Source organism: Papio anubis, chromosome 9, assembly GCF_008728515.1.
Source record: "Papio anubis isolate 15944 chromosome 9, Panubis1.0, whole genome shotgun sequence".
Taxonomy (NCBI): Eukaryota; Metazoa; Chordata; class Mammalia; order Primates; family Cercopithecidae; genus Papio; species Papio anubis.
The window spans coordinates 56,906,972-56,922,898 of NC_044984.1; the positions used below are offsets into that span (position 1 = coordinate 56,906,972).

A 15,927-nucleotide genomic window follows, 5' to 3' on the forward strand; every position below is an offset into this window, starting at 1 on the left:
ATGGTTGCAAAAATCTTTTGTATCTAAATTTTAGGATAAAAGTCTTAATGCATTCAAATTGATTTTCTTTTAAATTACTGGTTAGTTCTTCCAGGAGTAACTTAACAAAAAAGAAAGCAATTAAATTACTTCTTGATTTAATACATACATTGAAAGAAGTAAAACACTTAAAGAATTTTATATACTAAATACTAATCATTAAAATATATTTAGAAGTTTGTTAGAACACAATTTTTTAGGAAGAATTTAAATTCAGATGTCATTTTAGAACTAGATATGTAATCACATATAGTAAAGTATTTTTAAAAAGTATATATCAGTGATTCTCAAGTGGAAAGCACATATAAATTTTTGTTTATGAAAAAGGCAATCGCTTTTTCTTGAGAAGTTCAGAAAAACAATTACCTTACCCCTTGCCAAATAAAATTTAGAATCATGGAATTTATAAAAATTTTGTTGAAGTGTGTGTTATATTGCTATAAGAAAAACGATTGAAAGTCAAGGTTACATGGGCTTCACTCTGAGTCTATTATCTTGTATTGACTCTGAGTGTATTACCTGGAACATTGATTTTTTTTTGTTGAAAAAGGTTGAAAGAAAACCTTTATTATTTGTAATTAGCCCAAATTATGGGAATAATATTGATCTAGAGATGATTATCCTCCTTTTATTTATTTATTTTGGTATGTATAGTGCTATTTATGGATTAGAGTGAAAGTATTTAGATATTTGCACTAGAATATTAGTATTAGATATCTAATACTTAATTATATGTTAGTATATACTTATACTAATTGTAAAGTATTAGTATTTAGATATTTTTGCAGTTTCTAAATGGCATCTGATTATCTCAGTGAGTAAATTCTAAAAGACTAAAGCTATTTGTGAAATAATCTTTAAAATTAAGACACCAATAATTACATTTATATGTTTAATTAATTTTCCCTCAAAATTTATCTTTTGGGGGAGGATGACAAAAATGATTCCAACGTACATCTGGATTATAAGTAGATGACAGAGCTAAAATAATTTTGGAAAAGAATAATAAGGATTAGTCTTAAACTAAATATCACAATGTATTACAAAGATAACAAAAATTCAAACAACATAGTACTGACCCAAAAATACACCTCCATATCAATGGAATCTAGCTCAGAAACAAATCTTTCTATAAAAAGAATTTAATGTGATCAGGAGACATTGTAGAGTAATAGGAATGGGCAGATTATCCAGGAAATATTGTTGAGAAAATTGGCTCATGTCTGAGAATTTCTCTCTGAAATTTTAAATCCAAGCATATTAAAAAAGGACAAATAAATGGAAAAAAGTACTTGTTACAAATGATAAAGGATTTATATTCTAAATATATCAAGCTCATAAAAATTAGAAATTTTCTAAGAGTCTTAGAAACACTGGGCAGTAAAAGTAAAGGAATTAAATAAGGAATAAACTTTTTTTTTTTGAGGTAGGGTCTCACTCTGTCACCCAGGTTAAAGTGCAGTGTCACAATCACAGCTCCCTGCACCCTTGACCTCCCAGGCTCAAGTGATCCTCCCACCTTAGCCTCTTGAGTAGCTTGGATTATGGCACACGCCACTACTCCCCACTAATTTTTTTATTTTTATTTTCATAGAGACAGTTCCACTATGTTGCTCATGCTGGTTTCGAACTGCTGGGCTCAAGAAATCCTCCTGCCTCAGCCTCCCAAGTGCTGAGATTGCAGGCATGAGCCACCTCACCCAGCTGGGATAAATATTTTAAATTTTCACATTCACTACTGATGAGAGATTAAAACCATGAAAAACCCCATTTGCTTTCCCTTACCTCAGTCACATTGGGAAAAATTAAACAATAACATATATTTTTATAATGATTGAGTGCTTGGAGTATTAGAATAATTTTTTCTAGCAAAATAGTTTACCAGTATGAATCAATAACATTTAAAACGTTCACATTCTTATTTCAGTAATTCATAAAAAGATATGTGCACTGTATGTAATAATATTACATCATAGTGTAATACTAAAATACTGAAGACACTGAATATTCAAAATTATACTGCAGTGTCTTCTCTTCTATTTAAAAATGTATGTGCACAAGCCAAAAAAAAAGTGAAAATAACCCCTCGTAATTTGGTTTGTATTACGTAAATGAGAGCTTTAAGTAAACTTCATGCTAGATAAAATATTACTTATGATTTACTCATTGCAGATAGCTCTCATATTTACTATAAAAGAATTTATTTACAGGTATTTACAGTCATTCTTTGGACATATTTTTAACATTGTATATAGACTATATTGAATGTAAACTGTATTTTGACCAGTATTACCATATTGGTATGTGTGGTCTGGTATGTTTCTGGTTTTGTTCTGTTTGCATCCTTAGTAAGTACTTGACAGTATAAGCTAATCTAAAAACCTCTGACTGCGGAAACTATTGAGAGAAATTAGAGTCTTAAGTTTCAATGATTCTATCATATGACTACATTATATTTTTAGCTATTTATATTTTTTTAATTCAAACACTGAAATAGCCTTGTCATATTATGGAATTTTAATAGCAAATGGTCACTGAGGTACCATGAAGCTGTGACCATTTTGAGCTTGAAAGTACATTTTTATGTATGGATTTTCTTTCTTAGTAAGGAACAGAACTTAAGCATTTGTAAAATGGAAAGTTTTGTTTTTTAACCTTAAAAAACTTGAATTCCATATTTAAACAACTGTTTTACATACAATTTACTTCTTGAATTTCCATTCAGCTTCTGGAAAGACTTCAGATAGAAATAGCATAGTTTATTTAAAAGTAGGTGAAATAGTAATGACCTTTTTGCATTATGTTTTTGAAACCTCATGTATGTGGAAATAGTCTACAAGTATAAATAATATATTAAAATCAATAGTTGTCCACAAACTTATATGAAATTTATTTATAAATTCAAGATTTAACCCTACACTGGTACATTTCTAAGATACAAAATTTTTATTTCCAGAAATAAGAATATTGTTATAAAATAATTCCAAGTAATAAAGTATAGTTGGAATTATTCCATTTAAGTTTAGTAAGTTTTTATTAAAACCTGTATTATGAAAAATCCATTACTATAATACAGTTTGTTTACCTTGTGTCATAATTTTACTTGTTAGTCCCATGTGTATTTGGTTTTGCCTCAGTTATAATTTAAGTACATTTTTAAATATCTGTCAGATTGTCTTTCTGGTAATAGTTCTATAACCTGTATTTTTCTGCCCTGCTTTATTTGCTTTGCTATATTACTAACACTGCCTTTAAAAAAATATTGTTAATGTGTTTATTGTCTTAATTTGACATTCCAAATGCAGAGCACATTTCTATTTTTCTGTTAATTTATTTATATCTTTTTTATTTGAAATGAAAATGATTCCCTGTATGAGATTGAGCCATGAACAGGAACTGTGAATTTTGGAAACTACCAGAGCTAACCATCTGGCTCTTGATAAATTTGTTAGCTAAAAGCATCATTTCATTGACTGCACAATGGGCATAATTATAGTTATGAGGATTAAATTATGTATTTATAAAGTCAGGTGTTGGTACTGGCTTAAAAGTCAATCTGAAATTTTTTATAGAAAGGTAAGCTTCAATTTTACCAAAAAAAAAAAGTGTATTTTTAGTGTGTTTTTATTAAAGAAGGATGGATATAATACAGAATTAACCTAATATAGTATTAAAATTCCCATTACAATTACTGTAAATTTATTTTTGCAAAGTAGCATAGCCTTAAAAGATGATGACTAGCTTAAGATCTTTAGGAAGTAATTACTAGACATAGTCATGAAAGATACTAGAGCCCAGATTTTCATAAATTTTTTGAATTACATAAACTAGTTTTGATATTTTCCATGACAAACTTTAATATTTCATTTAAAGCGCACATAACATGTGGATTATAAGTAACCAATCAAGATAATATTGAGGTATCTTAAATTCATTGATTTTCATTATCATTTTGAGCGTCTAGACTATCTCAATCTTTGAGCGAAGTTGTAGATATTATTTAGGGATTTAGATTTTCTTTAAAAACAAAACCAAAAAACTGCTTTGCAAATAAGTTTTTTATTCATTTCTCAGTAAATAGGAATTTCTGTCCCATCAAATTCCATCATGTTGCTGCAAAGAAGAATAGAACTTCCAGCATCTCTTTGTGTTACACGTGGGGAGAGACAAGAGATCTGAATATATACTTATGGAATGAGCATGTAAATGTGCTTTTAGTCTTTTCACATGTGTGTGTATAGGCGTGAGCATGCATTTGTGCATACTTTCCTGTGTGCTCTAGCTGCTTAAATTTTACTATAATTTTACAGTCAGAAGTTTTTTCTTCTCTGTAATGTGTAGAATGTGTAGAAAATGCAAGCCTTGCATTTTTTAAAATAATATACAGAAGATCTTCATTTTTAGCACTATTTAACACTGATAAAAGAAAAACAGGATTTTTTTTTTGTACTTCAGCTTTTTGTTGTGTGTACCCAAAGTTAGATTCAATAATCCAATTATGAGTGAAAATACTTAAAATTGCTGATAGGCACTTTGTACTTTATTAGTTACTAGGAATATAAAATAAAAAGTGAATCATAGGATAATGATTTGCCAAGAAAAGATGCATGAGTTATATTTTTTGTGTTTTGTTTCAGTTTAAGACAAGTAAATATCTGTAAGTCTAGCAATTCTGAATTTGAATTGATCAATGTTATATTTCTTTGACGCCTGCTGTTTTTATCTCAGGGTGGATTGTTTTTTCAGAGTTGAGGAGTTGACCTTTTTTGTTTCCAGGAGAAGGGAGTGTTTTTTTAAAAAATACAAAAACATTAGTAGGCTAACATTGTATGTGTAATTTGAGGTTGGTTTGGTTTTGTGTGTTTTACCTGTCTGGGGTGTGTGTGTGTGTGTGTGTGTGTTTTTACTAAAGACTTTGTTAGAACAGGTAGTAGTATAGTTCACATAAACTCTTATAATGACAAAGTGAGAGTGTAATATATGAAATAATAAAGTGAAGTATTTGAAATTGTAAGAAAAAACTACTTTAAAAAAGTAATACCAGGAATAAATTATAGCCAGTTGTGAATTGCTAGAGATACCGATTTATCATGTTCATTTATAAAGCTGTTTTATTTATAGTGTCATTTGCTTTTAGCAAAGATCTCATTCAGGTTCTTTCTAATGAATAAAAAAAGATTGAAAGCTTGCTTTTGGATTATATCCAAAGTATTCATCATACATATTTTATAGAATAACCTATTAAAAAATAAGAATCCATTCTTTTTCACAAAATTATTTTTTATTATATGCAGAAGGAAGAGGGATCGTTTAACATTTTCTTCTTTCTAAAAATTATCCTGATTTTGTAACTTTTAGAATATTATAGAGTTTTTAATATTAACATTTAAATTATCTTGAGGTTATATTTATCTAATTAAATAAACTACATTAATCTGAGAAACCAGAAGAAAGAAAAGGCAAATAATACTGGGATATACTTGCTTAGAATCATTTTTGCATTCCTGTTCACCCAGGCTTTTTTCTGCATTTGAATACTAGTTTTTGCTGGTCTAGCATAGAAACTATAAATGGAATCATCAGTGCATCATAACAGTGAGGTCACAGTGGCCTTGGAACTCTCTGCTCTTACCTGTAACTTTTTAAAGCATAACTCTTACTGTTTCTACCGTTGTTACTCTATTACAATAACAGAATGCAAAAGGGTCATAAAGGAGATGATTTGTTGCTGCAGTTGGTGTTTAAAATCTGAATGTTTTAAATTTGATGGAGCAATGGGGAATGGAGCAAGCTGTAAAGCTGCTCCAGTTAATCAAAGGTAGAAAGATATAATCGTGATTTGTATTGGTTGGTGTGGTATTTGAGTTATTTTGTTGATTGGATAAGGAGTATCTTAACTCAGGGTGAGTTATTTTGGTTGAGGTTTGAGTCTTTAAAAGTATCTCAGTTGAGTACTTTATAAAAGAAATTTAATGATCAACCATATATCTCATAAATAGGCCTAAAGTACTCTTTATTATAAATATGTTATAATTGGCTACATTATGAAAATATTTTTTTCTTCCAGTGTGAAAAACTCAAATTACTGTCTCCCATCATATACGGCTTATAAGAACTATGATTATTCAGAACCTGGAAGAAACAATGAACAGCCAGGCCTCTGTGGCCTAAGTAACTTGGGAAATACGTGTTTCATGAACTCAGCTATTCAGGTAGGTCTTTGTAAACAAAGTGAAACTCATGTTTCATGGAAATCTGTAATACAAGAAGATAGAGTTGGTTTTTCATGCCAGAACATGGGTATATGTTTTGAAAGTTTATTTTTCATGGAAGATTTAAGCATACATATTTGACTCATTCATTCTACTACTGGTAGTAGAACATATGTTTCTCAATTAGGTGACATGTGATTGATTAACATAATGTACAAGATTAAATATCACTTTGCAGAAACATAATATCGAACAGAAAACTTAAGCTGTCTAAGAAGGGGGAAAAAAAAGCAAAAAAGCTAGTGAGTTCCCTCCATTATTCAGTAGAAGTCTATTGCCTTTTTTTTTTTTTCTTTTTTTGTCTTAATGGGAAATTAAAATTTTAAAAAGGAAAATCTTGGGAACTTCTTTTTATATACATATTTTAACAAATCACTTTTCCTTAAAGGCCTTTTAATTTGGGGATATAAGAGATAACTGCCTTTCCCCTTCCCCCTCCCCCCTTTTTCTTTTCTTTCTGCTCTAGTCTATATCCTCTTTCAACTTAACTTTTTAAATATTTATGTCTTTGATTGATTCTGAAGTAATGAGATATATTTATATTTTAATATTACTGTTACTGTGTATAAACTTAGGGCTGGTTATTTTATTCCCCTTTTACAGATAAAATTTCTGTGTTTATAAAAGCTCAAAATAATGGCAAACCATTTTTGATTCTTGAATTTTAACCTTTTTTTGGTCGGTCTCTTTTGTGAATTCTGGATTTTTAGTTTTAAATCTAAACTTTTCTGTTCTCTATTCGTATTTTTTTGTTTAATCTCCTATGCCCAGCATGCAGCCTCCAAAGATAGAGATTAAATGCAGGGTGTAGATTGATAAGGACATTATTAGGCATCTTTCTCACTATCTGAGAAAAGGATGACTCTTCACCATTCAATATTCTAAGTGAATCTTTTTATACGTCGTCATTCATACAGCTGTTTCCTAAATTAACCATTGCCTTTTTATATTCTTGGAAATTAGAATCTGTCATACACTATAGGCCAGGAGTTCGCATCCTTTTAGAAATTGAGTGGGGAAGGCATAATCGATTTCTGGTATTTTGCTTTAGAGTTGAACCACTTGGGAAGTGGCCTATCTGCCTAAGCAGATAGGTTAATATATAGATTAATAAACTCTTCTTTTAAATCTTCTTGGAGTGAGTAATCCTGCTCATAATGTAGTGTTACTTTATTCAAAATAGTTTTTCAAGAATTCTAGCACTAGTTAGACATAGAGACAATTTTTTATTTTTCTAGATGAGGAAGAAAACCAAAATGTATTATTATCCTAATAGTTATTAAATAACAAAGTAAAGTACATGGGTGCCTAGCTTTCAGAGATGGGAATGGGACAGACAAATTATAATATCTATCTGTTGGACCATCTCTGGAACATGTTTTATGTAAATTGTTGTCATACCAGTACCAGAAAACCCTGTTCCCAGATCACCAAGTTATATTAATTTTTATATACCTCTTTATCCTTGAACTGCCAAAATTACTTTGGTTCCAGAGGCTTGATATCAGCTAGAGTTTATTTTCCTAGTATGGAAAACCAATCTTGGTGCTTTTTCATAAATATTAATAAAATATTTTAACAACATAGAGATTCGAAATTTGAATCTGTCAGGAGAGCACAAGAGTTTGTGTTGATGCTAATCATTCATAGGAGGCTTGGGCCAGCATTCAGACTAAATTCCTTCTAAAGCAATACTACATCCTAGTTTTTTGTGCCTTTGATACATCTGTTTAGTATTGTCTACATATGGTTAACTGCAATTTCTCAAAAATGGGTATTAAAATTGAATCTTTAACCAGCCAGGTTGAGCTAGATTTGGCATCGTTTAACTTTCTTGCATGTTATGTTTAAGGTATGATAGTCTTCATTTTATTCATTTTTGCTTCTATTCAAAACTATTTTATTAGAATAAATTGATAGCTCTATTGCAGACCCTCCTAATATAATTTACCATCACGTGTTCCATTTCATCTGAGACATAGCCGTGAGTGTGATGGTTTGTAATTTTATGATAATAGCCATAAAATTTTTTGATGAAAATTTTAGCAGTGAATATTTTAAGCAGTGGATATTATTTCATGACTATTGCTTAATTTAGTTGGAAACTATACTGTCTCTAAAATAAAATTCTTCAAACAATTTGGAGAAGAGAAAAATGAGTTTTTATTTGTGCAGCTTTTAGCTTTTAGTTCACATCTGGAATTAGAAAAGCTAGGCCTTTAGTTTTATTTTCTTAAAACTTCCATGATTTTTAATTGATTAAGATGTCAGCTCTCAAGCTGAAAATTCACTGTAAGAGGGAGTACAAAATGGTGGCAGTAGCCTTTACTCCTCTATTTCACAAAAATTCATGTAACTTCATAGATCCAAAAATAAAAAGGGTAATAGATAACTAATAGAATAGATTCTATAGGTTTTGTCAGATACTATTTCTTCAGTTATGCTTTTTTCAAGTTTCCTTGTAACTTCTTTGAAATTGAAAACAATTTTCATCAATTTTAGAAAATATCAAATATTATTTCTACTGACAATTTGAATTTTAATGTAACCTCTTAAACTAATTCAGTATCCTCCAAATTTGAGTGATCATTTCACCACATCAGGTGGTATAGTATTGACATATGTTAAAAAAAAGAGTGTAAAAAGTATACTTTTTTAATGTAAGAGTGGGTTATACTTAGCCCATCAGTAGCCTTGTGATAGTGAAATCTTTTGACCACCAGTGATTAAAAACTAAGCAGCACCAATCTGAGTGTGATTTAACATTATTACTGTTATTATTTAATTTAGTGATATTGGTACTCAAGATTGTCTGATATAATGGTATGAATGAGTATTAACCTTTTCTGGTGAATATGGTACTGCCATATAGCACAGTAAAAAATAACAATACAACAATTTGTCTGGGCATGGTGACTCATGCCTGTAAACCCAACACTTTGGGAGGCCGAGGCAGGTGGATCACCTGCGGTCAGAAGTTTGAGACCAGCCTGGCCAACATGACGAAAGCTCATCTCTACTAAAAAACACAAAAATTAGTCAGGCGTGATGGCGGGCATCTGTAATCCCAGCTACTCGGGAGGCTAAGGCAGGAGAACCGCTTGAACCCGGGAGGCGGAGTTGGCAGTGAGCCAGGATCACACCATTACACTCCAGCCTGGGTGACAAGAGTGAAACTCCATCTCAAAAAAATAAATAAATAAATAACAATTTAAAATAATGTGAATTTTAAAACAATGCAATATAACAATTAACATAGCATTTACATTTTATTAAGTATTAGAACAAATCTAGAGATGATTAAAGTATATATGAAGATATATGTAGATTATATACAAATACAACACCATTTTATATCAAGAACTTGAGCATCTATGGATTTTGGTATCCCCAAGGTGGAAAGGGGAGCTCCTGTGACCAATCCCCTGTGGATACCAAGGACAACTGTATATCCTGACCTTATGAAGATTACAGCCTAGATACTGTGATTTTCAAACGTTTTGTATTTTAGCATCAAAATCTTTTTTTTTTAAGTTACTGTGGAAAGTTTAATTGTTTCCCCATTATTTAAGTAGATATTGTAAAATTGCTTTGGTTGGGTGAAGTTCCCAGAACCCCATCTGCTTTCCTTTACTTTCCACAATGGCCCCAGAAGCTTTCTCATGGAATCCCAGGACTCTGAGGAATAGTTTGAAAGCCAAAGTCTGGCTTGGAAAAAAAAAAGAAACACGTAAAAAACTAATAATGCAGGTTAAGATCACAGTTTGTGGAGCTACACCACTTGGATTAAAAACATGGCTTTCCTGCTTCTTATAATAACTGTATTTCCCTAAGCAAGTTAATTCCACAATTCATTTTTCTCATTGTCTGACAAGAAAATAATAGTACCCTATCTTAGTAGTTTTGTAAGGGTTATGTGAGTTGATGATTTTAACTCGTAGCATACTGACTGGCACATCATAAACACTGTATAGGTATTATGTAGAAATTATCTCATCTTTTTTTAAAATTCAAGAAGTTAAGCAGAATGACTCTGGAAAGATTCTGTCCTCCATAACCGTTGTGTCTGTTCTTTTTTCTTGAGTCTTTTTCCACATGGACCGTAGTGGACTAAAAAGAAATAATTGAGTGTACTTTTATTTTGCAGGTAGTGTTATTGCAGTAGGTATTTATCATGTCTTTGATTTCTGAACTATGCTAATTTAACTCTTCCTAGGCAAGCTGATAAGGAAGGGATATAATAACATAGAATTGTTTATGAATATTCTATTTGTAGGGCACTTGGAAATTCAGAATTCTTGAGTTTGGTTACCCCTAGCCCCTGCCTTCTGAGTAGTTATGATTGTAGGCATATACCACCGTGTCCCATTGGTTCAAATAATATAATAAGATAATTTTCTAGTGCCCTAAATCTGTTACTCCATCTAGAGAGTGCCCAGTTTTTAAATTTTGCATTATTGGTGATAATTTTAATTAGCATTAGTTCAGTAGATTCAAGAGCACTTCAACCCTTGTCTTTTTCATTGTCAAGGCCTACCTAGGAGGCTCATGGTTAGTTTCCTGAATGAAACACCTCTTCAGATGGATTTGAAGCAGGGGAGTAATGTGGTCTTCTCCATTGGAAAGCAGCATGGCATAAGATGGTTGTTTTCAAAATCTTTACTTGGACATAATAGAGCTCCTTAAATAGATTCTAGGAAGTCCTTGAAAAAAGTGACACTAATCAAAGACATTCATTATTCCTGTCATAAAATATAAAATAAGTTGGGATTTCAAGCATTTTTAAGGTCAGCTTTTTTTTTCCTATGATCTGTTGTTTAGAAAAAAACATAATTTCAAAAATTTAGAAGAATGTTGAAAGTTTAAACTTTTTTAAAGATTTAATTTAAGAGAGTAAGTAATACTACACAGAAGTAACACTTTTAAGAAACTAGATAGATCTTCATTACATTGTAAAACAGAGAAAAAGTTATTTCTGAAGCTGTTATTTCTGTGTTACATTACTTCAACTAGCCTGCTCTTGAGACTTTGTTTTTGCATTTATTGGAACTCAGTTTCTCAGAAGTCCAGTTTAACGCAAAACCTTCTAATTTTATTTAAATTACCAACCTTATATTTAAATGAATATAGTTTTCATTGTAAAGGGAAAAACCTCACTTCTGAGACACAAAACACTTTTTAAAAAATAGTTTAGGATCTTGTATTTGTTATGATAAACTGAGAATGTGGCTGATGAAAAACTAAAAAATACTACTTTCTAGGTCAGGTTTTCATCCCAATCCAGGATATTAAACTCAATTATGTGAGTTCCTTTCATGTTATGTGCCAGAAATTACATAACACATTGTCATCAAAAATATGTTCAATCCTCTATCAAATGACAACTCAGTCAGGTTATCTATCCGTTTTGATAAAAGCCAAAAAAAAAAAAAAAAAAGGAAACAACCTTACCTGCATTAGAACCATTTGTTTTTCTCAACATAGATAACAACGTTTTTACTTTTCCCTTTGGACTAGAATACCCCTTCCTTTTTGAAAGAGAACAGAGGTGGGAAAAGAAGAACCTATGTTCTCAGATTATTTTAAGAAAGAGTATATATGGGATAGTTCTATAAAAATTTAGTGTTCACAACTAGGGGAGAAATGGCATCTCTAAAAGAATGCCTTGCACTTGTGTAACTTGGCTAATAATGATTTGTTATGAAAACATGCCTTTCTTAATCTCAGATGTTGACATGAGATTTGATTTGTCACTGTTCACATTATTCTCAGTTAATAAGCAAAGTTCCCTAAGATTAATGCCTCTGTCTGAATTAATCTAGGTTTTTATGTGTTTTATCTGTCCCTAATTCTATAACAGGAAAATGACATAATAGAGATCTTAGAGAAATAGAGAGGTTCTTTTAAAGAGTTGTAAATTACTACATCTAATTCTAAAATACAGAATGGTTTTACACTATCCTGGCTAGGAAAGTTCAACACCAGTTTAATAATATACTTACTAGATAGTATTGTAGTGACTACATCTTATAAGAGAAGTTATTATATAATTAGGCTGAAGTATCGTATCAATTTTTATAATTATTTCAAGGAATCTGTTTGTAATTAAAAGCAAAACATAAGAAATGTCCATCTGTAATCTGTAAGGGGAACTACGGATTTGCTCCCTCCCTCCAAGAAAATAAAAGGAAAGAAAAACTTATTTTAGGTTTACTTTTCTTACTTAAAATCAAGCAGCTCATTTTTTTGATGTCAAAGTGTTTTCTAAAAGATTGCCATTTACTTCTTTACAATGATTTATAAACTATCTGGGCAGGAAGAGGGTCAGTGAGTTGGTTACTTAAACCATTGTTCGATTAATAGTAATATCTAAATCAGTTACTAGTTCTCATATAAACCCGTATTAAAACATTAACAGCCCCGTATTGAACCTGCAGCCTCTGTTAATAGCAGTACCCTTCTTTGCATAATGCAGGGGTTTCTTTTTATTGTTTTTCACTTAATTTTCTCTTCACAGAAGTCTGTGAGTTAGGGCATAAGTATCTCTATTTCACTAATGAGGAAATTGAAGCAAGGAAAGTTTGATTTCCAGTCACTAAGACAAGTTATTACGAGTTAAAACTGGGTTGTTATTCAGTACATTTTGAGATAATGTATTTTTTTGAAACTATGCCAATCAACCTATAAGAAATGCTTTTGTTTTTTGTGGTAAAATATAACAGAATTTACCATTTTAACCATTTTAAGTGTATAGTGACATTAAGTATATTCACATGTTGTACAATTGTTAAAAATGTTATGTTTAGTTCAAATGATTGTCCCCCATAATACAAGATGCTCTCATTAAGTAGCATTAATGTTGTGCCATTTAAAACAGTTTCCCTAGGAGGTTATATACACACTTAATTCATTTGATGTTTAGAATGTTAAAAACTCCTTTTGGAATTGCTTTTATTCTTCTAAGTATCACTGGTGAATATTTTTCATCCTTCAGTGACAAAGTTGATTTTCGAAAGCCAGAAGTTATTCAGAACATTATTTTAAGAATATTGTAGATTATCAAGCTAGGTAATTTTTTTGAAGTAATTCATAAGTAATGAATGACTTATGAAGTCATTTATTCAGCAAATATTTATTGAAGGTCTGTTAGGTGACTTTCACTCTCATAATCACTAATTATGCCATGATGAACAAAACAGTTATTTTCCCTGGAGTTTACAGTCTAATGAGGGAGACAAATATTAAATCAATCATGAATTGTGATAAGTATGATGAAAGAGAAAGTAGAGTGCTAACGGGAGCTTGGAGAGCACCTGATTTAAGCTGGGTGTCATATTTACCAAAAGTAACATGAGCTTTGACCAAAGAATATGTATGAGTTTGGCAGGTGAAGTTAGAAGGACCAAAAACATGTGCAAAGCCGCTAAGAAGGGCAGGTTTGAGGAACCAGAAGAGTAGTTTGTGGAATAATGTATGAAGAGGAGTGAGACAAAATGAGTTTGAAAGAGTAGGCAAAAGCCAGATCATATAGGGAGACTTTAGATTTTAATGTGTTACAAAGGCACTACAGGTTTCAGGCTACCATCTTCTTATCTGGTTTATTCCATTTGCCTGCTAGCTGGTTTCTTTGCTTCTATCCTTACCCTCCTCAATCTGTTCTTAAAAGAACAGCCAGCAATTTGTTTCAACCTAAGGCATTTTCTGTTACTTAGGCAATAACACAAAATTCCTTCCCATTTCACTCAATGAAAGCCAAAGTCCTTAAAACAAAGTACAAAGCCCTGTAGGATCTAGCCCCATGCTAGCTTATTTCCTATCACTTACCTCCATGCTTGCCTTGTTCCATCCTCACCCTCACACATGCCAAGAGCGTGCCTGCCTTAGGGTCTCTGAACTTGCAGTTTCCTATACTTGTAATATTCTTAAATATTTATATTCTTGCCTTCTCGCTTCCATTAGGTCTCTATTATCTATCAGGTCCTTCCTCAGTCACCCTGTAAAAAATGGTGACTGTCCCAACATTCCACACAGTACTCATAACCATCTGGCATGCTTTATATCTATCAGGGCTTTTTGCTTGTCTGTGTATCTTCCCCTACTCCCAACATAGATACCCTCTCCCCACGTCCCCACCCCATACTCTCTCCCTCTCTCCCTCCCAGGAGGATTTTGTTTTAGTCACTGTTGTAGCCCATTGCCTGGAATAGTGTCTGGCATGTAGAAGGCACTCAGATTAATGAAAGGTGAAGGGAATCACAAGTGTCTCTCTAGTTTTTGGCTTATATATCATAATGATAGATGTAACCATTTAATGAAATTCCAGAGTAGTAGGAAGAAGAACATAGTAGAAGAAGTAAATTTGGGGTGGGGAGGAGATTATGAGTTAATTTTAGGCATGTTCAGTTTATGAAACATCAAAGCAGATAGATCATAGACAGTTGGATATTCTACTATGGAATATAGATCAGAGGCCTAGGCTGGAAATAAAAATCTGCCTGTTGTAGATGGTATTTAAAATCATGGAAATGGTTGTGTCTAAATGAGGGCATCTATGAAAAAGACATCCGAGAACTAAGCCCTACAATACATTTGAATGGAGGAATGAGACTTCCTTTGTAATAGGAGGAAAGAAAGGGATTACGGATGCAAGCAATGTCTAGATTTTTTGATGGCTTCCATTATCCCCAAAATACAAGACTAGATCATTAGCTAAGAATGAGGGCCGGGCACGGTGGCTCAAGCCTGTAATCCCAGCACTTTGGGAGGCCGAGACGGGCGGATCACAAGGTCAGGAGATCGAGACCATCCTGGCTAACACCGTGAAACCCCGTCTCTACTAAAAATACAAAAAACTAGCCGGGCGAGGTGGCGGGCGCCTGTAGTCCCAGCTACTTGGGAGGCTGAGGCAGGAGAATGGCGTAAACCCGGGAGGCGGAGCTTGCAGTGAGCTGAGTCCGGCCACTGCACTCCAGCCAGGGCTACCGAGCAAGACTCCGTCTCAAAAAAAAAAAAAAAAAAAAAAGAATGAAAGGGTAAGAAGATTGCTCAGCAGTGTTGAGGTCTCATTTGATATTGGAAATCATCAATTTAGAATGGTATAAATACATTCACTTGAAATTTTTTCCAACAATGTTCAGTTACATGGTGCATAAAACAGATGCCTAGATTCATCTAGAGTTGGAAAGAGAAAGGGGCAAAGGAGTTATTAATAAAAAGCAACCAAACTTGTTTTCTTGTTTTTATTTATTTTTTTTAGTGAATGGAATTAGTTATTTTTTTTAATTTTTCTTTTTTATTATATTATTGTACTTTAAGTTCTGGGGTACATGTGCACAACATGCAGTTTTGTTACGTAGGTATACATGTGCCAAGGTGGTTTGCTGTACTCATCAACCCGTCACCTTCATGAGGTATTTCTGCTAATGCTATCCCTCCCCTATCCCCCCACCCCACAACAAGCCCCGGTGTGTGATGTTCCCCTCCCTGTGTCCATGTGTTCTCATTGTTCAGCTCCCACTCATGAGTGAGAACACGCAGTGTGTTGTTTTCTGTTCTTGTGATAGTTTGCTGAGAATGATGGTTTCCAGCTTCATCCATGTCTCTGCAAAGGACATGA

General features: G+C 32.3%; 1 protein-coding gene across 18 annotated transcripts in view; it reads left to right on the forward strand.

The window, feature by feature from the left end:
- The window catches only part of USP15 (ubiquitin specific peptidase 15), a 152,766-nt gene that overhangs the window by 94,909 nt on the left and 41,930 nt on the right, over positions 1 to 15,927 (forward strand). For 16 of the 18 annotated variants that reach the window (XR_002515663.2, XR_002515664.2, XR_002515668.2 and 13 more), the window contains one exon: positions 6,107 to 6,251. Coding sequence is in view for 9 of the 18 variants with exons in the window: in XM_017945982.3 (XP_017801471.1) it covers positions 6,107 to 6,251 (145 nt within the window). In the remaining 9 variants the exon portion in view is untranslated. Of the gene's footprint in view, positions 1 to 5,560; positions 5,858 to 6,106; positions 6,252 to 15,927 lie in introns of those variants that run through there. The other 2 variants (XM_021922548.2, XM_009181117.4) reach the window with 2 other exon arrangements.